The sequence below is a fragment of the Phoca vitulina genome, unplaced genomic scaffold (assembly GCF_004348235.1).
Source record: "Phoca vitulina isolate PV1807 unplaced genomic scaffold, GSC_HSeal_1.0 scaffold21, whole genome shotgun sequence".
NCBI classification, from domain to species: Eukaryota; Metazoa; Chordata; class Mammalia; order Carnivora; family Phocidae; genus Phoca; species Phoca vitulina.
Window position 1 is genome coordinate 24,648,690 of NW_022589724.1, and position 23,554 is coordinate 24,672,243.

The following is a 23,554-nucleotide window of genomic DNA, read 5'->3' on the forward strand; positions in this document are numbered from 1 at the left end:
GAGAAGCTGCTTCTGCGTGAGACGGAGCCGGGACCCGCCGCCGCCGCAGCCGCCGCCGCCCCAGCGGGTAACAGTTAAGTGAGGCCGGGCGGGCCGGGCGCCGCGGAGGCTCGGTTGAGCCGGCCCTACTGCCCCGGCGGGCGGGCGGGCGCGGGCCCCGGGCCGAGGGGCGGGCGGGCGGGCGGAGCCGGGCCGCGCCGAGGCCTGCGGGCTCGGTGCCCGGCCCACCGCGGGGACAGGCCCGGCGGCCTCTGCCCAGAGTCCGCGCGCGCCGAGACTTCTCCAACACCGGCTTGGCCTTGCGGCGGGCAGGCGGGAGGGAAATCAGGGATCCGAATGCCAGCAGTCCCCCCCGCCCCCCGGGCCGGACAGGTGAGGGTCCCCGAGAGCCACCCCCCGCCCGGGTAGGTGGTGAGGCGGCCCACCTGTGCCCAGGCCTCTGCGGCCACCTGCACAGACTGGGGACAGTCGTTTCACTGGCCCGGCCTGGGGTTCAGCTCTGTGTGGTCACGTGGGTGCAGACCAGCTTGCACCTGAGCCTTGAGCATCATCTGGGGTGCGGCCTTCTCTGTGACCTGGACACAGCAGAGAGGACACCCAAATGTCAGGGCACCTGTCTAAAGGTGAGGTGCCCGGCCTGGGCACCCAAGACCCAGAGTACCCATCCTGGAAGCGTGGTGGGTGTGTTGATGAGCACCCCATGAAGACTGCAGCCTAAGTGAGGCTCCGGGGCAGGGGCTGGTAGAGGAGCTATGGCTGAGCACCAGGGGACATCAGATCCCCAGCGACAGGCCCAGGTGAAGAAGGCAGACCCATGAGCATCTTTGTCCTCTTTGTTACCAACAGACAATTCTTCCTAAATTATCAGCCTTTCTCACTACTAAAGATGTGACTCTTCTGTCCCCTGCCTCTCAGCCTCTTCAGCAAGGAACAGAGAGGAAGGCCCCAAGAAGGCAAAAGGCAAATGGTTGTTGCCCCTTCTCTGCTCCCCACCCCCACTCAAGAGCCAGCGCCCACTCAGATTTCTGCCACAAAAGCCACAGCAGGCCCGCGACTCTTTAGGGGCCTTTGTCTCTGTTGGTTCCTTCTCAGTATAATCTCATCGTACATTTCTCGACAGCTGGCTGGATCTCATCTCATTTTAACAGGGGGTGGAAAAAAGTCTTATCAGCTGCACCAGAGAAGCCTTAGAAAAGTTAGGGGATAAGCTCTGCCCAGACAAACCAAAAAGCTCAGGGTACTCAGAAGGTTAGTTACAGGACATAAGGGACACCTTTCTTGTTCACTGGAAATTGTTGTGGCACTTTGAGATATTGGGCCATGCAGAGAATATTTAAATGGAGCCTCTGAGAGATGGGACCTCTGCTGGGATCTGGGCATCAAGGCCCATGTGAACCAGTTGATTGGTTCATTTGAGCCCAGAATCATCTTTTCTGATCAACATTTTTTCTTCCTTCCTCCTAGCTCTTAGGCCACACTCCTGATTTATGCTGAAGGCATTTCCCTGCCTGCCTCCATCCCACTGACGGGCTTTCCCCACATCCAGCTGCAGCAGTGCACCATGGTTAAATACAGGGACTTTAGAGTTAGACCTCAGCTGAATCCTTGGCTTTCCTACTTACTGTGTGTTCTTGCATAAATTAATGAACTTTTCTGAGCCTCAGTTTCCTCATCTGTAGAGTGAGGCTAACATCTATCTCATAGGATTATGGTGAGCCGTGAAAAAAATATTGCAAGAGAAGCATTTAGCTCTGTGTCTGCCACCGGGCAAGTGGTCAGTAAAAGTTAGTGATTATCATTAAGTGTTTGTTAACTTATTAATCAGAAGAGTAGCTTCATTTTTACTTTTTCTTTACAATGTCTTTTTGTTTGTGGTTATTATTTAGCTCTCCTTAGGACAACTAGGAGGGGATGAAAGAGTAAGAACACAGGGCTTGGATTTGAATCTTAGTCTATTTCCTGCAATCCGAGTGACCCTACGCAGGTCATGGAACCTCACGGAGCCTTTCTTTCTTTCTTTTTCTTTCTTTCTCTTTCTTTCTTTCTTTCTTTCTTTCTTTCTTTCTTTCTTTCTCTTTCTTTCTTTCTTTTTCTTTCTTTCTTTCTTTCTTCCTTCCTTCCTTCCTTTCTTTCTTCCTTCCTTCCTTCCTTCTTTCTTCTTTCTTTCATCTTTCTTCTTTCTTTCTTTCTTTTCTTTCTTTCTTTCTTTCAAATATTTTATTTATTCATTTGAGAGAGAAAGAACACAAGGGGAGAGGCAGAGGGAGAGAGAGAAGCAGACTCCCCACTGAGCTGGGAGCCGGACATGGGGCTCGATCCGAGGACCTAGAGATCATGACCCAAGCCAAAGGCAGATGCTTAACCATCTGAGCCACCCAGGTGCCCCTCACAGAACCTTTCTGAATCCTGATTTCCTTCTGTGTAAAAGTGGCATAAGAATATAACCTACCCCATAAGGCTGAATGAGTTGATGTATGCGAATGCATGTGGCACTGCAGAGGGTGTGGGGGAGTCCTCACCAAATTTAGGTGGAAGCCAGAGGCAGACCTAAATGGTTTTCTGGGTTAGACAGTTTGGAGTGGGGAGGGGTTATAAGAAAAAGAAAACAAGAATATCTTGCTTTTGTACATTTTACCAAACCACCCGACCATGTGAACACATTGCTGGGTCCTCCCAGGAAAGGGGTGAAGGGGTGAGGGGTGGGGGTGGCCGAAGGTTCATTGCTATTAGTTTCATGGCAGATCTGCTTCTGGGGGAGTCCGAATCCAAAAGTCGTGGGCCCCTCTGCCTCAGCAGGTTGGAAGTGCTCCATGCTTCCTGTTCAAAGAGCGACATCCTTTGCCACACTGGAAAGTAATGATGGAGTTGGAGCCAAGCATGGGAAATGTCAAAGGTGCTATTATGATGATGAAGATAACAAATGACTACATGGCTGATGTGGTGGGCCGAGGACACTGTATTTAGTTGGTTGCGGTTGAATGAGCAGAGTCTCCTTTGCTGGTTGGGTTGTGGGAGGGGAGGCCTGGAGTCCTTGAATGAGCTGCCTCTCTCAGGCTGTTCTTGCTCTCTCGGAGGCCCTCCCCGGCCAGTGTTTCCCGGGCCCCACTGGCTCTCCTTGGCCTCCTGCTTGCGGCTGCCCTTGAGAGTTGTGGTTTCCCTGCGTCCTGTGCACGTTGGCCGTGGGGTTGCCTGTGCTAGCCCTCCTCCTCTCCGCCGTGTGGGAGGCCGAGCCCCCACAGGCTGTACCTGACATTACCTCCCTTGTTGGGGACAGCCTGTGGGCACGTGTTTAGTTTACCTGACGCACTTCTGGCGAGATGAGCTTGTGCAGGCTGAAATGTAAGAGGCCCATGGGCCTGGAGTCGGGGGGCCGCAGACCCAAGCTTTGTAGCTCCTCCTTCCCTGAGGACCAGAGGACCATCTTGTTGGGCTGTGGCTAGAATCAACATGAGATCTTTCTAGACACACACACACACACACACACACACGCACACACACACAAGACATAGTGTGTGTGTATGTTTTAAACAGATACTGATCAGCAAAGCAAAATATTCAAAAGAATATTCCTTGACCCTTTAGAACCAGAGCAGAATAAGTGAATTCTTAGTGTGCTAAATAGCCCTCAGATGTTTATGAAAATGCAGATTCCAGAGCCTCACACCCAGACCTTCAATCAGAATTGAAGGGGGGGACCCCAGAATCTCTGTGTTTAGTAAGAACCTTGGGTTGTACTTCTGCTTACTGAAACTCGAAAACCACACTTGTAGATGCCTTTTTTAAATTGTAAAACACACAGAACATAAAGTGTACCATCCTAGTCATGTTCAAGTGTACAAACCGGTGGCATTAAGGATATTCACATTGTCATGCAGTTAATCTCTGGAGCTTTTCCATCTTGCAAAACTCTATACTCATTAAACAGTTTCCATTTCCCCTCCCCCCAGGCTCTGGCAGCCACCATCCTACTTTCTGTTTCTATGAATTTGACTTATCTAGGGCCCTCATATATGTGGAATTATATAGTATCTGTCTTTCTATGACTGGCTTATTTCACTCCACATAATGTCTTCAGGGTTCATTCATGTTGTAGTTTGTGCCAGAATTTCCTTTTTAAGCTGAATAATATTCTACTGCACGTATGTACCCATTTTGCTTATCCATATCTGTCTGTGGACACTTGGGTTGCTTCTACCCTTTGGCTCTTAGGAATAATGCCATTGTGAACACAGATGTACAAATATCTTTTCGAGACCCTGTTTTCAGTTCTTTTGGGTACGTACTCAGAAGTGAAATTGCCAGACCCTAGAGCAGTAATTCTATTTTTAATTTTTTGAGGAATCCCCATACTGTTTTCCACAGTGGCTGCATTTCCATTTCCACCAACAGTGCAGCAGGGTTCCAGTTTTCCAAACCTCGCCAACACTAGTTTTTTGGCTTTTGATAGGGGCCATCCCAGTGGGTATGAGGTGACAGCTCATTGTGATTTTGGTTTGCATTTCCCTAGTGATCGGTGATGTTGAGCATCTTTTCATATGCTTGTTGGCCATCTGTGTATCATCTTTGGAGAAATGTCTACTCAAGTCCTTTGCCCATTTTTTTTTTTAATCAAGTATTTGTTTTTTGTTGTTGTTGTTGCTTAGTTGTAGGAGTTCTTTATAGATTTGGATTTTAACCCCTTAGCGGACATGTGGTTTGGATATAATTTCTCCCATTCCGTAGGTGGTCCATTTCCCTCTGTCAGTTGTTTCTTTTGATGCAAGTTCTACAAGTTCTGTATACCATATAACCCTGTAGAGGAAATATTATTATCTATTATTCCCGTTGTAGGGGGGTGGACACTTGGGGCGGGTTGAGCTGTCGGGCCCGTGGCCACACAGCTGTACGCAGTACGAGAGCCGGGATTCAAGCTCAGGGCCCTCTGACTCCGGAGCTAGCGCCCTGTCCGTTCCCATTCCCCCACTGAGCTAATGACAAGGCCCATGGAAGTCTGCAGGCAGTGGCTTGGGTTCGAGAAGCCTACAGTTACAGGAGAGGAAATACGAACGAAAGACTTGCGAATCTCTTCCTTCCTTCCCCTTTGCTTAGACCTTAGAAATAGCAGAGAAGTGCAGACAGGTTTTTAACTCTTTTGTTTATCTGTTTGCTTGTTTAAGCATTTCGTAAGCTTGTTTCAGAGCCCATCTGCTACCCGCAGTTCCCCCAGTGGTCTGCGTTCGTTCACGCTGCTGCTGATCCGGCATCTCGTGCCTCCAGTACCTTCCCTACTCCACCCTCTGTCTTTCCAGGAGGCTGGCTTGAGCTCCCGCTCTTCCCTCTCATCTCCCCAGCTCACCCAGGCAGAACGAAGTGTCCCCTCACGGGCAGTCCCTTTCTTTGGGATGTTTCCCCCAGCCTAGGAGCTCCGCGGGTGGCGGCCGCGTCTTTTTCGTCGCCGTACCAGCACTTCACCTGGGCCGTGCATTATCCAGTCTCGGCCCAAGCCCAGACCAGTTAAATCACAACCTGGGGGTTGGAATGGGCCGCTGTGGCTTTTACTAACCCCTTAGGGGAGGCTTCTGTGCAACCAGCCTGGAGACCCCCTGGCCCCTGCCAGGCCCTCATCCAGCCTGCTTGGACTAAGTCACAATCACTTCTGGAGCTGCGCGGAGTGCCGCAGTCCCGCCTCCCCGCCTCTGCAGCCTGCCTGTCCCTAGAATTGTGGTGTTTGTCCTGGGCTCACGGATGCCCAGCCTGGCGCTGCCATCGGAAGGGGCCTACGGGGCTGTTCTTGCCATTGCCCTTGATGCTTTGTGTACCCTTCTTAATTCAGTGAAAGGGGCAGTTTTGGAAGGATGATGGGAACTTGATACATCCTTCCTTCCTCCCTCCCTTCCTTCCTTCCTTCCATCCACCCACCCGCCCCATATCCATTTATTGAGCACCTACTGTGAGCTAGGCACTGGGTGGACATAACACCTTTGAACAGCTACTGTACTACTGGGGAAAGTGTGCTACAACCTTCTGAGAGGCGAGGCTGTGTGTTTCTGTGTGTGTATACATGCGTGTGTGCACGTGTGTGTGCTAAGACCATGTCCTTGGTGAACAGCAGGGTTCTCCGAATGTGACCTGGATTTTGAATGGTGGGACAGGTATCCTATGGGAGGAACTAAGTGCTCTTGGCTGACCTGTTTGGGGAGGGAGAGACTGAAGGATTCTTCCTGAGGCTATTCCCCATGGATAATCACATTCAGGTTTTTGTTTCTGTTCATTCATTCATCAAACATCTAATGAGTACCTGCTGTCTAGTACTCAGAGTTCAGACTGTGGACCTGCTATTTGGCCGTCACCTGGAACTTGTTAGAAATGCAGCTTCTTAGGCCTCATCCTACACTTTGTTGTTGTTGTCGCTGGGACTGGGTTCAAGAGTGTCTTTTAACAGACTCTCCAGGTGACTCACACTTGCTAGTGTTTGAATCCCTGCTCCAGAATGTTGGATTGTGCATCGTCGTCATTGCGAACTCTCCCTCAATGCTTACACAAAGGCTCTCCGTAAATGTTTGTGGACTTACTGCTGTGTGCCAGGTCCTGCCAGGTACTGGGAATATGGGAGATGCTTCAGGGGGAGGATGACACGTTCAGCCAGGACATGCGGGTGGCAATAGCCAGCAGGGCACTAGATGCATACCTCTGAGTCTCAGGAGAAAAGTCGGGGCGGTGGAGGTTATTTTGGAAGCCATCAGCATACAGGTAGAAAGATTAGATGACAAAACATAGGAGAAGAAACTCTCAAGACCCCTGTGAAAGTCAGAGAGGAGGGTGGTGGTGATGGGACGTGCCTGGCTGACCTGAAGCCAGATGTTCTGATGAATTCCCACCTGGCAGCCCATTTGCTTGGTGTTGAGGTAATATTGGCATTTTCACTCTGTAAACCAGGGTAAGGATGTGACTTCCCTTATGTCCCTGCACATCAAGAGAACGTGTCTCTTGGGTCCTCCTGGGATGGTGTCCATTTGTAGAGCACCTGCCTTCTGTTGGGGTTCTCCTTCTTCCTTCTCTCCACGGGACAATATGGCACCAAGACTTGATGGGAGGGGGCAGGGCTGACCCTCGTTTGCAGTGTTTGTGGGCAGGTGGGGGTGGGGCACACAGTGTACTGGAGATTGCCCCCCTACCCCCAGCACTCGGTTCCCTGGCTGTGCAGAGTCGGGCCTGTAAGAGGCAGGGCTTTGGCTACGGCAGGGCTGTAGAACTTGATCCCGGATTTATTTTTGGAGAGCGAATTCTGGGATCTAGCCTTGTACTGTATGAGCTGCAGCAACGTGAACCCTAGGCCTGTATCACATGATTTGTGGAAAATCCGTTTGGTATACAAATGGTTAATAGAAATCTAAGCATCGGTCAGGTAGAATAATTGCATGTATACACCAGTTTCTTTTATTAGAAGTAACAGGCCTTTACTGGGGAAAAGGAAGTGCTCACCATTGTTAGTTCCCTAGCTGGAAAATTCTTTGCGATCTAGGAGAGCTTAGAAAAATATTTGCTTTAGTTTCCTAATATCTTAGCAGCCTTCCCAGCAGCCTGTGGTCTGTTGCCACCTGACCGTACTCAACAGTGTTTGTCAGGGTGATTTGGCTTCTGACGGGGAAAGTGGTCCAGACCAAGTGCAGGAGGCACCAGGATGGCATTCTGAGGTTCCACAGTGGACGCCTCTCAGCCTGTGCACTGTCCTCCATGAGTAGCTCCAAGAGCCGGCTGGCCACTTGCTTGGGTGCTGCATGGACTCAGGCCACAGCCTGCCGTCTCCCGAGGAGGTAGGTCTCTGCACCTTCGCTGCATGCAGGCAGCCCAGTTTGTGTGTTTGTGTGTGTGGTGGTGTGCGTTGGTAAAGCCTGGCTATGGGCTCCCTCCAGTGGGAATGAGGCCGTGTCCTTCCGTACCTGCTAAAGATTTGTGGGCAAAAAGGTGCCAGTAATCATGGGGCAGCAGGGGGCCTGGGTTCTTGCAGACCGCCGCTGCCATGGGAAACAGGCAAAGTAGCTGCCCCACCATGGGCACAGTGGCAGCCTACACTGGGGGGCAGCCCGTTCTCAGTCTCCACCCCGCTGTTGGTCAGGTTCCACTGCTCTTCCCCAGCCCCGCAAGCTGGTGGATGTGGGCAGACAGTTTATGTCTTTTGTGCCCTTGACTTTGGATTTCAAACAAGCTGATTGCAAGTTCATCTTTCTGTAGGGACTTAATTAATCCACTAGTTTTGTCATTTCAATTACAGTAGCCCAATTTAACCTGCCCCCCCAATACTTTGAAATTATTCTCCTCCAAAGTTGTGTGCGAGTCATGCCTTCAGCCCTGGGTGGGCAGTGCTGGTGCTGCTTCTGAGCTGGCGGGGAGGCCGAGTCTGGGTTCCTGCTGCGCCTCCTTTGATGGAGCGCCCCTTTCCCCCCTGCAGTTGTTGCCCCCCACCCCACCCCGCTGCTGGAAGGGCCTCGGTGGAGAGAGGTCTGAGCTCTGTTAGTTGGGTTTTGATTTCAGTACAGGAGTTGATAAAACGAGATAAACCCCAGGCTCACAGGGCTGGGGAAATTAAACAGAGATGATATCAAAGTTCCCCTGAGTTTTCAACTGTGATACAGTAGCTTAGTTTTCTCCCAGACTGGGGCCGGGAGGCACGCCTTTGATTCTGAAACAATATTCAGCATCAGTTAAGCCCAGCACTGCTGACTTTTAGGGATTATAAGCACACTGTTGTAGTAATTCTTTGATCAGTTACAACGGAGCAGTGTGCTGTCTGTATGAGAGGCTTTATAGTTAAAGTTCATTTCTCTGTGAACCTGGGATGACAGCATTGCCAAGGTGCTGCAGGGCTGGGCGCCGAGGCCTTCCCCAGGTACTGTTTGCAACACTGCAGGCAGAGCGGGAGGCGGGTTTTCTCCTACCCAGCCTTGTTGCATAGTATTCATCAGGTATGACATGGAAAAAATCCTCCTGGCCTGGAAAACACACCTCACCCTAACTGATCCTTTGTAGCCCCAGTATGTACATGCAACACACACACACACACACACACACACACACAACACATTCATACATACTCTTCTGCCTGGTGGAGAAATCCTCTTGGGGCAGACATAGGAATAGCAGCCCCCAGCCTTGGAAATGATATAGTGGAGGCTGGCCATGCACCCGGGGTAGAGATTGGGTTGGGAATTGGGGCCAGATGACCCACGAGGTTAAGTGAGGAGAACCAGCTCAAGGTCAGTGTTGCCACTGCACTCTCCCTGTGTCCACCAGCAGACGTCACTCCCAGGTGCCATCACCAGCTTGATTCCTCACCTGGCATTTACTGACAACTGACTTAATTTCAGGTTGGTTCAATCTTTTAGTCCTGAGAAATCTCAGCCTCTGTTGTCTTGTCATCTAAAATACTGGTCAACTTTTGGCTCTCCCTGCAGAGACTCCCCTTGCAGCCACAGCTTGGATGGTAGAAGTTTCCCTCAGTTGCTCCCCCCTCCTCCTGGTGGGCCTCGAGACTTCCCGTTGGTAATGGAGCCCCTGTGTGCTGTCGATTGCACGCGCACGGTGCTATACATCAACCTATTCCCTCCTGTGCAGTGCTCGGATCTCCCTCATTAGGCCTAAATTTACCTCCGTCCTACACAAACATGGCCTTAGCTCATTTTTATTGTTGTAAATTATTTATGAGGGAAATGTTGAATCTTGAAACTGAGGTGTGAGGAAAATTAATCCCATGTTACTTTTATCTTTCTGTACTTTTCTCCCCCTTGCTTCACTTATTGGGCTATAGCTGGAGAAAGAAGAGCTTTGGCATTTTTAAATATAATTAGTGTTGAAACTGCTTTCTCAGTTGGGTATCAGATGGGATGTTGGTCTCTCTGCACAGTGTCATGGAAAGCAGATCAGATCTGGGAAGGAGGACTAGAGGTCCTGTTCAGGTGGGCCGGCTGCCGGTTGCATGGCAGCTGACAACTCTGGGCCTTCTTCTCTAAATTCTTTGTCTTCTCTAAGATAGAGGCAGTTAGACCCAGCCGCCTTCCAGGTTTGGTATGATCATCAGTCAAGAAGGAGCCTAAGAAAGCTTTCTGAGAATTGCAAAGCGCTGTACAAATGCAGCTGGGTGTGTTAGTGTGTTTTGTGTGCAATTAGGATTTTGAGATAGAGGTGGGTCTCTATCTGCTGCGGAGCTGCTGAGGATGAAATCAGGGGTTGCTGCAAGTAGGCCTTGGTATTTTATGTTTTAGACCAGCATTGCCTCTTGCCACACAGGTTAACGTTGGTCTTAAACAGCCCGCTGCCCACCCGCCCCTCCCCGGCAGATCTGCTCTGCAGGCTTGCATTAATGGCCTCTTCTCCCCTCTCAGAGGCCTGGCCTGTGACCCTGGGCGGCTGAGTACTCGGCGGTGCCGTCCCTTCTGGCTCGAGGCTCCACACAGCCCGGGAAACGTGGAGTGCTAGTTAATAAATGGCCTTTTGTTAGGAAGGTCAATTGAAGTGACGGTAGAGGCGCTGTTAAAAGTAATTTGCAGTCAGAAAATATGTAATTCAGGGCAAGCTGCTTTGAGTGATTGCCTCTGCCATGGATATCTTGGGCGTTTCTCATTAAAAGCTTCCTTTGCTGGTGGTGGGGCTTCCTCCACCGCCGAGCCGGCCGCGGCCCCGCGCCGCGAGGAGTCATTTGTCTGTATTTCACAAAGGCTGCCTTGATCCCCAGGGTACAGCAACTGGGGGGAAAGGGAAGAAGGAGGCGTGCATCCGAGATGCTCTGTGCTCACGCTCTGCTGTCGCATCCTCCCGTCTGCAGGCTGGGCTGCGACCGTGCACGCATGGGCACAGGCCGCCGGCTCCTTTGTCTGCCTCAGCTGGAGGCAGCCCGCAGCCATCTTGGAACGTGCGGCCGGGCTGCCTCCCGGTGCATTGTGGGAGCGGCCGGGCTCCGGGGGGCGAGTTTCCCCACTGCCCTTGACCGCCGGCTTCGGGCGGGGAGAGCCGTTGTCAGCCGCGCCTCGCGAGGACGTCGTGACCCGGGGACGGGACCCCGTCAGCAAATAAAATATTTAGTCCCATGCTTGCCTCCTCTCTCGCTCACAAAGTAGAGGCAGTACTATCTTAATAATAATAAAAAAAAAAAAAACTCACCTCGGATGTTTTATTAAATTCACAGCATGATATTTTAGCACTGGCAGAATTTGTACATTCCGTTAATGAGTTGTTAATTGCAAAGCGTTTTGGTAACCAACAGCAGGTACCCATATTTTTCAAACTGCAGCGGTGTTATTTTCATGCTACCAATACTATGGGATTTTCCAAGTGATGATACTTTTTGATTAGTGTTTGCTTTGGACTGGGCTGATGCAGATATTTAACGCTAAACCTTCTTTATTGGGGGGCATGCATGCCTATTCATTCAATAAATACTTCCTGCCTACTTTGTGCAGGAAGCACCAAGCCCGGTGCTTTATATAAACCTGCCTGGTAAATGAAATTTGAAAATAGAAAATGATGCAGTGGTGTGGCATGGTATCCTACCCCCTGCCCTGGGCTTCTAGAAGCTCATTTTCAGTAGAATTAAGTAAAGCATAACTTAGTTTGGCTTTTGTCATGAACCGAAGTTGAGAGTTTGGCTTCTGCCAGGCGCTTCCTAGCCTTGATTGGAGACTTGGCTCAATTTCATTGACAAGTCAGTTTCCGGAGCCTTTTGTGGGCTTCAGGGGACACTGATTACATGGGTGACTTGCATATAGCATTCTGATTGTTCCCATTTAGAAGGCTGCAGTCATTTTTAATAGTCTCTGCCTTTTCTGATTCTAGGCTGAGAACTAAGAATATTTCTTCTCCCTGCCTAGTTAGGCAGGGTGTTTGGTTTGCTTTAGAAGCAGTAACCAGCTTTGAGAGATCTGGTAGACCTACAGTCGGAGGAATTTAATTGCTGCAGAAGGAGGTGGAATTTAACTTGCTCTTTTTCACTGCTTGTCCTTTTAAAAGTACTAGAAGTCATTTACATAGGGTGTTACCTCTTTTATTTGCTTTCTGGTGCCCTGCCACTCCAGCTGCCCAGACCCAGTGCTCTCTATATTCTCCTTGTCTCCTCTGGTCACATCAAGAGGCAGTCAGCAGCAGAATAATAATTCCAGTTCCCCTCCCTTTCTCCCGAAGTGCCCAGCAAGAATTATGGTCATTGTTAGTGTTTAGCTTTGAGTAAGTGCCCACATGACCTGCGGGATTAAACACAACAAAGGCACCTGCCAGTCCTCCCAGGAATGGCGCCTACCACATTTCCGGCCACTTACGCTGGACCTGTGGGCCCCAAACCTGCCAGTCTCATCTGCTTTTTGTTGAGTGCCCACTGTGTGCCAGGGACTCCTCCAGGCCCTTCGTTTATGTGACTCCCTTAGATCTCACGGCAGCTCTGTGACTGTCCATATCGTGACCTCTTGCTTGCTCAAAGTCACCATCCGGTAAACCATTCCTGGACTTGAACGCCATTCCTCTGCCTGCATTCCCAGAACACTTTCTTCCATGTGTTTGCAAAGCTCTGCCTACTGAACAGTCCACGCTTGGTTGTGCGAGAGGCTGTGGATTTGGAAGTCTGCACCTCCACAAGGAGATACTGTAAGGGAGAGAAGTGAACAGTGACGTTAGATTCAGCTGTGTCTGCTTTCTCCTCAGAGAAGCTACTGGTATCTGTTCAGAAGTCAGGCAGCTTGTTGAGAGTGGTAAGAATGGTTTGCTTCTGGGTTTGAGTCAAAGTTACCTCTCTGAGCAGGGACGGGCCCTCATTAACTATGTTCGCTCAGTGTTCAGAGCCAACATGAGAAGAGCAGGGGTTAGAGATGACTTGAGTTCTTGATCTGAGGAAAGGGTCAGGTAAGGCCAGGGCTCCTTTAGCCAGTTCAGGTATATGGAGCTTAGCTCAGGATATTTGCGCCAGGATTCCGGTTCTGTTTGAGACTTTGTATCGTTCACTTTAAATGGTCAGTTTGAATTTTGTGCTTTCTTTTTCCTTTTCGGAACCAGGACCAATCCACCATGCCTGAAGTCAAAGACCTTTCAGAAGCTTTGCCAGAGACGTCGATGGATCCCATCACGGGAGTGGGGGTGGTGGCTTCTCGGAACCGAGCCCCAACAGGCTATGATGTAGTAAGTCAAGATCCACTAATTCAACCAATATTTATCTCCTGTGTTCAAGACCCCCCGAACCTTGTGTGTAAATGTGCTCCTTCCCTCTGGGAACTTAAACAGGGAGGGAAAGCCTCACCAGTGGGAAGGTGTGGGAGTGTCCTGGTTTGGGAGTCAGAGGACCTGAGTCCACCTGGGCTGTTTCCTGACCTGGGCCGAGTCACTTGACCTCTGTGATGGTCATTTTCATCTTCTGTAAAACTAAAGGGTTGGCTCTGTTGATTTCTAAACTTACTTCCAGTTGTGAAATTTCAGGAACAGGATCCAAGAGTCTGAAAGATCTTTGTCATGGGTTGTCATGCATGCATAAGTGTCATCAGTGTATTGCCATACATTCTCATAGCTCTTTACAGTTTGCAGAGCAGTTTCCTACCTGTGAAGTCATTTGGCTCTCACAGTTCCCTGGAAGGCTAGGAGGGCAAAATAGCTTTTTCACCACTTTGCTGATTAAGAGAACCCAAGCTCTGACAAGTGAAGTGACAGAGGGCCGAGGCCCAGTCCTTGGGAGTGGTGAATCAGGACCAGACAGACCCCCTTCCAAGTCCAGTGCTCTGACTGATCACACCACTACAATTTAGCAAAGAACTTGCTTTGCTTTTCAGCTGGCGTCTGTGGTGGTGTTCAGTAGTACTGATGGCTGGAATTGGTTATTTTGTTGTTTCAATTAGATAAATTGCTTAAAAGGTGCAGAGTAACATTAGGAGGGTTTAGTTAGCAGTGACTGTGGTCATGTGTCCTGAGATTCTAAGGTGGTCTTATTTTCACTTTCCTCATTTTGTTTAAGACAGCATATTGTTCTTGTTTATTGAAAATATGCACCAAGAATGTATAAGAATAAAAAGAATACGAGGCTCATTAGCCAGCACTGAAAACCTGCCACCATGATTAGATTAGCGTCTGATGTCCCAGGGGTGGGAGGGATACAGCGCCTGGTCCAGAAGAAGCCCTAAGGCATGGTTTCTCAACCTTGACACTAGTGACATTTTGGACCAGATAATCAGATAATTCTGTGTTGGGGGGCTGTCCTGTGCTACATATATAGGATGCTTAGCAGCATCCCTGGCCTCTACCTATTAGATACCAGTAGCATTAACCTCCCTCCCCCCCAGTTGTGACAACCAAAAATGTGTGCAGACATTGCCAGATGTCCCTAGGTGGAGGGGACAGAGGGGCAAAAGCAGCCCCCGTTGAGAAGGCTGTAGTATACATTGGCTCAGCCAGCACTGGGTCCCGTCCAGGGGAGGAGGAGCCTGTTAAAATGCTCCACATCACTTCCCCAACTGTTTGAAAGCTTATAAACATTTTTAAAGTGAAAGGACAAGGGAATCTTTTTTGACAAAGATTTGAGTCTTACCTGCTGTCTGACTTCAAAGCACTGTTTGAATGTATAACTTGCCATAAAATAGAATCATTAGATATGGCTTTGTGCCATAAAACTCTTGGGGAAGCTAATAAAAATGTTCCTGATTTGAGAAGCCAAAGTGTCTTTTGATGAATTAGATATGAAGCAGCAAGTCATGAATCAGGGCAGGGGCTCAGTGCTCGCGATCTCTGGGAGGACTGGCTCAGGGGTTGCTCTCCTGAGAGGGCTCATGCGGGGGGCTCACACCCAGGGCATGGGTCTCCACGTCTTCTTGCTGTTCTCCTTTGTTGATCTGTGTCTTTAACATCCTGTTTGTACCTTTGGGGTCATCTTGAAAGCTTGGCTAGTGGGTGGCAGATGGCCTTTGATAGTCTGGTTTTCTGAAAGTCTTGGTAAGTCTGACAGGAGCAGAATCTATCCCTATCATTTTCTCCTAACATCTAGCTCAGGGCAGAAGAGCGCAGTGTCAAATGAGTAAAATTAATAAGCACATTTCATGATTATGCTGTACCACGCATTATAGTGAAAGGTGAGCAGGGCAAGAGGCTCCCGAGGGTCAGCCCGGCAATTACCCAGCCTCTGCACGCGGAGATGGAGAGTGTCCGAGCTCCCTCTGAAAGCCCTTTCGGGGAGACGGGTAGGAGATGTCTCTTTGTACTGACCGCTGGGTTGTTCCCATATAGGATCTGGTTCCCTAGAAGTCTGACCCTGAGTTCAAGGGGAACGGGGGGGGTGCGGGGAGGCCAGGGGGAAGAGAGGCACTTCCCATTCCTTTTATCCGGAGTTTCATAGAACGTCAACCTCCAAACCGAACTGTAAGGCATTTTATGGTGGCGGGCTTCTGAGATGCTTAGACTGAACTGCAGTGGCTGAGGGAGCCTGCTGTGGATTGTGGCGAGACACCTCTCTGCCTGTCACATCTGTGGCAGGATTAATCCCTCCTGTGCACAGAGTATGGTCAGTACTGTGACCACGCAGCCCCGAGAGTTTGGCAGGGATGGACCGCTGACCCTGGACAGCACGGCCACACGCCTTGCTGCTTGTTTGAAGCCAAAGATGCCACATGTGTGTTTATAAAAATTTAATTTTATAACTTCTCTCCAGGTCAGGGGAAACTTCTTAGGCTAAGGGGTGGGATTATTTGCTAAACTTCTTAATTTATTGTCCCTATTTCTGCAGTCCTCTCTGAAATAGCCTGTCCTTTCTTTTTTTTTTTTTTTTTAAAGATTTTATTTATTTATTTGAGAGAGAGAGAATGAGAGATAGAGAGCATGAGAGGGAAGAGGGTCAGAGGGAGAAGCAGACTCCCTGCCGAGCAGGGAGCCCGATGCGGGACTCGATCCCGAGACTCCAGGATCATGACCTGAGCCGAAGGCAGTCGCTTAACCAACTGAGCCACCCGGGCGCCCCTAGCCTGTCCTTTCTGTTCCACTGCCACACTCTCAGATCTTAGAGTGACTGGTGGTGATCCTTCCTGTCGTCAGAGGGTGGGTGGGTCACCTGTGTCCTTGTGACGTCATTGCAGCTGTGAGCCGACTCTGTGGCATTTGCTGAGGGTAGTACGTGCTGTTTTATCATATGTGGATGGTCGGTTTTCAGCGAACCGTAATGCCTAGAAGCACTTCATGCTAAAACTCTTCTGTGCAGAATTAATCTTTGATTCCCGAGTCACTCTGGGATATAGCAACATCTGAGGGCATCAGGCTGGCCATAACTGACAGCCAGTGTGGGTCTGTTTCTATGTATTTCTGGCAGAATACATCCTAATACATCCTAACTTTTACATCCTTTTGCCTTTCTAAACAAGTGCTTACAACTCAGAGACTAAAGCCTCCAACACCGTATTTATGAGATGACTCTCTCCAAAACGGAAATAGCTTCCTTTGATAATATGCTTTTTGGTAATATACTTTCATATGATAATATGCTGTTTGGGCAAAAACTAACAAAACAAAAAGTCAACAACACAGAGAAAGAATAATCAAATGCGGGCGCCTGGGTGGCTCAGTTGGTTAAGCGACTGCCTTCGGCTCAGGTCATGGTCCTGGAGTCCCGGGATCGAGTCCCACATCAGGCTCCCTGCTCAGCAGGGAGTCTGCTTCTCCCTCTGACCCTCCTCCCTCTCATGCTCTCGTCTCTCGTTCTCTCTCTCTCAAATAAATAAATAAAATCTTTAAAAAAAAAAAAAAAAAAGAATAATCAAATGCTCTAGAGCGTTTTAACTTAGTCTATTTATCCCACCTGTTTTGTGAGCAAATACTATGTACCAGCTAGGAACTGGGAACATAGTGGTGAGTGAAAACATACAGCGTCCTGCCTTCATGAAGCTTACAGCCCAGAGGGAGAGGAAGAGAATTAAATGATCACACAGATAAATGTAAAATAAAACTGTGGTAAGTGCTTGGAAGGGAAGTCCTAACACACTGTTGTTTCTGTCAGATCCCGCTTTCCAGACCTGTCCACCTTTCTTGCTAAATTCCAGGTTACGACAGCAAGGACTCACTCCAACTCACTTCTAGAAATCCCTCCCTTTCTTCTCTACCCTGAGACCTGCCAAGTGTCTGTCCTCCAGCGTTTTCTGAGCCTCTCCCAGGGCACCGCCTCAAGCGTGCTCAGGGTTCTTCGGCTCTGGCTCTCTCCCCGGCCGCCGCGCTGCGCCGTTCCTGTTGGTGACATCTGTGAGTCTGCCTTTGGCTGGGTACAGCTCCCTGCTAACCTAGCAATGGCTGCTCCCACCTTTCTGGCCTGAGTGGGGATGGACGCTGCTTTCCCTACCACTCCCTCCTTCTCGGACCTGCCATGGTTACCCACAGAACAGCTGAGACCAGAGTTACTTTTCAGGAGACTTTTCTGGAGCTCTGAGGATGAGGGGAATGAGAGAATAAAACTCAGAGAATATGAGAATATGCTACTGAGGCCCAGTGTCCTTTGACCCCCTACTTGCCCAGACTCTGCCTTCATTCTGCCTACCCCAGAACGACGTTTAGAGTTGAATCCCAGCCTCGGAGAGAGGAGGGGATTTTTTTTCTTTTTCCTCTCTCCAGGAGAATCTAAGACCTCCTTCATTCTCTTCGAGAGAAACCTCACCCTATACACGGAGTCTTTATGGCACAGTCACCCCAAAGTGACAGATTATCCCTAAGCTCAGTGACTACTTTCAGATGTCCAGGTGGGGGATTCTCAAGCTTTTGTGGGTCTCAGTCTTGCGGAGGACCCCACACGCCAAATTCCTGTTGCAGTAGCTCTGGGGTGGGGCCTGAGAATTTCATTCTAACCAGTTCCCAGGTGGTGTTGATGCTGCTGGACCAGGGGCCACACTTTGAGAACCACTGGTCTAAATCGAGTCATTCTTAAATAATCTATACATGTGGCCACCACAGGTCTACCTCAGGGAGCGCTATGCTAGCTTTTTCTGTTGTTTTCAGCCTCTCCTGATTCAGACTTCAGGAAGTCTCTGGGGATGTGTGTGTATGTCTGTGGGTTTTTCTTTTTAAATTATATTTTAAAAATATAAATGGAATGGTGCTATTCATACTCTCCTATCTTTTAAAATGTATTGTGGGCATAGATAGCTTTATATCAGTCCATATAGATATATCTCATCCTTTTAATAACAAATATCGTATTATCTGGCTGTGCCAAAATTTGGCTAATAATCCCACACTGAAGGACACTTAGTTTGTTTCCAATTTTTGTTTTTAATACGATAAACAAGGTCCTTGCACGTGTATCCTGGCATGGTTGTCCTGCTAGATCCAAAAAACAATTCCATAGGTTGGAATTACTGGGTCAGGGTATTCACATTTTAATTTGATAAACATTACTGATTGCCTTCCAGAAAGGTTGTGACATTCTGTCAGTTTCCATTCTCACTAAAGTGAAAGTGAGTAAAATGAATTTTGGGGGGGGCAGGGGATGAATTGACAGAGTCTCCCCGTCCCCCAGGCTTTGTGCCCAACTTCCTGTTGTCCTAGGACTTGTCCCAGTAGGCATACCTCCAGGAGTGAGGGCCTAATGATAGTATGCACGCTTGTTGCGATGCTAGCCAACAAGAGGTCTGTCATCCCTGAGAAGCAGAGACTGTGTAGGACAAAAATCCAGCCTCATTTGGCGCACGTGATTTCAGTGTATCTTCTAATCTCACTTCCTTCTACTAGCTTCTCTGGCCTCACTGAACTTCTCACTTTCTCACGTTCAGAATAAGAAAACTTTGTACCATCATGCCTCTGAGTCTACTTTTTCCAGAATTCCGGAATTCCTGTACCTCCCTCCCCACTTTTTGGGTAAAATTTTATCTCTCCTTCAAAACCGCATTTGAGTAGCTCCTTAGTGAAATTTTTTCCTGACATTACTCATTCATTTATTTATTCATGCATTGGTTTCACAAATATTTGTCAACCAGCTGCTATTGCGTGAGGCCCTGGGAATCCGAGGCCTGGGAAGGTTGGGTTCCACCAGGTGGAAGGTCAGAGGTGAGCTCAGAGGTGAGGCTGGGAGAGCGGATGAGGCTGGATCACAGCACAAAGGAGTTGGCTGTTATTCTGAGGGTGGTGGGGGTGGTCGGAGGACTTCAAGAAGAAGAGATTCTTAGATGTGTGTTTTCAGAAGTTCACTCGGTGTGTGCAACGAGGAGAATAATTAGAAGATAGGGGTACTGGGGCAGGGGCGTGGGTTTGGAGGCTCCGGGCTAGCGTGGGGTGTGAGAGTAGTGGCCTGACCAGTCACCCTGGAAACAGGAAGTACATGGATCTGAGGGACATGGGCATCCAAATACATATTCTTTCACAGGAAAAAATGGATTAAGTGTTGGGAGGCGGGCACAGAGGTGAGGAAAGGAAGGGCCCCGATGATACGGGGTGTCTTGCTGGGCGGCCGGTGGATGCTGATGCTCTCTACCTGAAAGGGAAACATGGGAAGCCAGGTGGGTTGCAGGTGGAGAAGTGTGATTGGCTCAGTTTGGGGCACATTGAGTTGCTTGTGTGACATCCAGGCGGAGATGTTGAGGGGCCCCTGGGCTGAAGGTCCCAAGAGACCATGGTGTAACTGAGATGTTCCTGGGAGCTGGTCCCTGCAGAGTCACTGAGTACTGGGTGCAAAGGGGGCCGCAAAGAGGGGACCGGGGCTGAGTGTCCAGAGACGTAGGTGAAAATTAGTAAGAAACTGGAGGAAAATGAGTCTTTCTAGAAGAAGGGGTAGTGGTTAACTTTCACAGTTGCCTGAAGGTTAAGTAAAATGAAGCTGAAAAGTTTCTGGTGAGTTAATACCAAGGAGGTGGTTATGGACTCGGTAGTGCAAGGCTGGAGTGGACCTGAAGAGCCCAACTGAAGTGGGAGGGGACCTCAAAGGAAGGGAGAGAGAGGGAGGCAGCAGCTGGAGGGTGATGTGGGGTCAGCAGTCTTTATTCTTTTGTGTAAAGGTGGGAGAGTGTTGAGCACGCTTAGCTGCCAATGGGAAGGAACCAGGGTGATGGAGGGTTGAGGATATATGGGAGGAACGGCTGTGTGAGGAAGCAAGGCCCACGAGGGGCCGAGGACTTGGCATCTAGAACCTGCCAGAGAAGAGCTGGGAAGTGATGCTTGCGTGGTTCTGGCTCCCTGCTGGCACCACATGCTGGGGAGCTGGCCCTGGTCACGGGCTGTGACCAGCGAGTGGGCCTCTTGGGCAGACACTGGCCAGTCATGTCTTAAGTCTGCACTTCCCCTGTCTCCTTTCTCTCAACACTGCTTATTTCTGAAACTAATTAGACAACAAAACCTTTCTTAAAACAGTTGGACCTGAATAATTTATATATGCCCTAAATGTATTTGGGATTTTCCAAATAATTAGAAGTTTCAAATGCTTGAACTGTCAAACGTGAGGGGCACTGGGGGGACTCGGGAAGACCAGCTCCCCTCTGGGCCAGTGGGGCTGTGTCTAGGGGGCACACAGAGGGGTAAGTTTAAAGTCCTCAGCCTGCAAATGAGGTCCTACTTACAGCAAAGCGGTGAAAGAAAAGAATGATCTGCTGAATGCTGAAACAGGTTCCAGCAAGCTGGGGTTTTTATACAGCGCTCAAGAAATTCGTAAAAAAGTCACATGCAAAGCCTGTGAAGATGGTGACGGTATCTTACTAAAAACATATGGCGGGCCTCAAGTGGGAAACGTGGGATGTAATCCCCTGTCCCGTCTGGTCCCAGCTGTCACGCGGCCCCCCCGGACAGCTCAAGTGCTCCTCGTGGCCAGAGGACAGCCAGAGCCCGTGGCCTCGAGGAGCTGCCGTCCCGAGGCTCTGCTTCCGCGGAGCAAAAGCAGAAGCAGGGGGCAGTGGCGTCTTCCTGCTGCCTCGGGTCCCCTCCCCGCCGCTCCACTGGCCAGAGCGGAAACCTCCACAGGCGGGGACCCAGCCCACATGCTGGCTTATTTTCAGAACCAGAGCTTGTTTTGAGAAAAAGCACCAGGTGTTCCTCCCTTTTGTTTTGTTAGAAAATACATGAAACTGAGAATTACTGAAAACACGGACAGCGCTCTTGTGACCAGCCCTCGGGCCCTTGTTTCCTGCGACCCGGGTTAGCGGACCTCGGGCCGCGCCGGCCTGTCCCCGCACACTAGCCCGTGCCCCGCAGGGCCTGGGTCTCAGACGGCCAGGGGCTGAGAGGCGTGCCTGGCCTGCTGTTAGGACGAGTGGCCTCCATCCCTTCTTCCAGGCTCCTGTCCCACCAACTCTGCATCTTGGTTCTGACCCAGAGACTGTCTCTCCGTAATGACTTGTTCCCTTGTTGGTTCATCTGGAAAGTGGGGAGGACTTGAGAAACAGTGCGGGCAGTGTCTGGTGCTTCCTCCTGTTTGTTTTTTTTTTTAAGATTTTATTTATTTATTAGACAGAGACACAGCGAGAGAGGGAACACAAGCGGGGGGAGTGGGAGAGGGAGAAGCAGGCTTCCCACGGAGCAAGGAGCCCCGTGCAGGACTCGATTCCAGGACCCCGGGATCATGACCTGAGCCGAAGGCAGACGCTTAACGACTGAGCCACCCAGGCGCCCCTGCCAAACTTCCTCTTCACCGCTTAGAAAGGCTTCTGACAAGCCTCAGTGAGTTGGGTTAATGGAAAAGATGAGGGAGGGGTTTGCTTTAATTTTTCTTTTCTTTTTTTTTTCAGTTCAGCTTTTTATTTGGAGATGACTGTAGATTCACATGCAGTTGTAAGAAGTAATAAGGAAAGATCTTGTGTTTACTCATGTTCTCCCGATAGTAACATCTTGCAAATTCTAGTACAATAGCACAATCAGGATATTGACACTGATCCAGTCAAGATACAGAACGTACCCGGGATTTTATTTTTATTCAGGTGTGATGAGGCCAACAGATCAGGGGACAGGTGCCTTTGAAAAGGTAGTTTGTTCTACTTCCAGCGCCCAGGAGGAGGGGACACGCCACGGTGCCATACAGGGCCACACGGGGAAGCACCAGCATTGGGCAGGAGGCAGGGGGAGTAAGGGAGAAGCTTGAGCCGGAGCCTTTCTTGTGGTTTCTGTGGGAAAGGCAAGGCAGGTCAGGTAAGCACACTTAGGACTGTCAAGCTGAAATAATTTCAGCTATAAGGGACGGTCTCTAGTTGTCAGATAACCTGGCCCTGGGGTGATTTAGGGTAGGGCGACAGTGGAAGGAGCCTGATAAAAGGAGGTGGATGGGGATATAGACTCAGGATTGGTTGGTTTGCATATAAACACTGTGCTTATAGGCAGGTTGTCTTCTCTCTCTAGGAGTTAACTACCCTTCTCCTTAACCGCGGACAAGCACTAATTTGTTCTCCATTTCTGTAATTTTGTCATTTTAGGAATGTTATGTAAATGGAATCGTACAGCATGTAACCTTTTGGGATTGGCTTTTTTGCTGTTCTTTTTTTAAAAACTCAGCATAATTCTCTGGAGATTCATCTGTTGCGCTTTTTATTGCTGAATAGTATTAATTGGTATGGCTGCAGCACAGTTAGCTTAACTATTTACCTATTGAAGGACATCCTGGTTGTTCCAAGTTTGGAACTATTTTGAATAACGCTGCTGTAAATACTTGTGAACACGTTTTCGTGTGAACATGTTTTCATCCCTCTGGGATAAATGTCCAGGAGTGAGGCTGTTGGTCCTATGGTAGCTGCATGTTTCATTTTTTAAGAAAATGCCAAATCCTTTTCCCATGTGGCTGTTAACATATTACATTTCCACTGGTAATGTAGAAATGATCCGGTTTCTCTACATTCTTTCCAGCATGTATTATTGTCACTGGTTTTGTTTTTTTGTTTGTTTGTTTTAGCCAATCTGATAGTTGTGTAGTGGCAAGTCGTTTGGTTTTAATTCGTATTACTCTAGCAGCTAATGACGTCGAACACCCTTTCCCGTGTGTATTTGCCATCTCTGTGTCTTCACTGAAATGTCACTTCAACTCTTACTCCTTTTCTAATTTGGTTGTTTGGTTTTTTACTGTCTGAAGTGTCCTTGTGTACTATAGGTGTGCGTCTTTTTGTTGGTTATGTGGTTTGTAAATACTTTCTTCTGGTCTGTACTTCCTTTTTATTGTAACAGTATGAGCAAAAATTTTAAATTTTGACAAAGTCCAACTTACCAGTTTTTCCATTTTTTTGGTGTCAAGTTTAAGAACTTTTAGCTTAGCCCTAGATCCTGAAGATTTTCTCCTATTTTTTTTCTGCAAGATTTATAGTTTTACATTTAACATTTAAGTCTGTGATACGTTTTGACTTTTGCACAAGGTGTGGACTTAGGTCTGAGTTCTCTCTTTTTTCTGCTATGGATGAACAACTGCTCCAGTACCATTTGTTTGAAAGGCAGCCTTTCCTTTTGAATTGCTTTTGAGCCTTTAGAAAAAAAATCAATTGGGCATATTTGTGTGGCTCTCTCTTAGGTTCCATTCTGTGTGTCTAGCCTTCTGCCAGTACCACACAGTATTGATTACTGCAGCTCTGTAATAGGTCTTGAAATTGGCGAGAATGATTCCATCCACTTTATTCTTTTTTTTTTTAAGATTTTA

At 48.9% G+C, this 23,554-nt stretch overlaps 1 protein-coding gene across 10 annotated transcripts in view; it reads left to right on the top strand.

Annotated features, from left to right (window-relative positions):
* The window catches only part of MVB12B (multivesicular body subunit 12B), a 263,743-nt gene that overhangs the window by 78,552 nt on the left and 161,637 nt on the right, over window positions 1–23,554 (top strand). For 6 of the 10 annotated variants that reach the window (XM_032418694.1, XM_032418695.1, XM_032418693.1 and 3 more), the window contains one exon: window positions 13,012–13,134. In XM_032418694.1, coding sequence (XP_032274585.1) covers window positions 13,024–13,134 — 111 coding nt within the window. In that variant the 5' untranslated portion in view covers window positions 13,012–13,023. Of the gene's footprint in view, window positions 1–7,230; window positions 7,794–13,011; window positions 13,135–23,554 lie in introns of those variants that run through there. The other 4 variants (XM_032418690.1, XM_032418698.1, XM_032418689.1 and 1 more) reach the window with 3 other exon arrangements.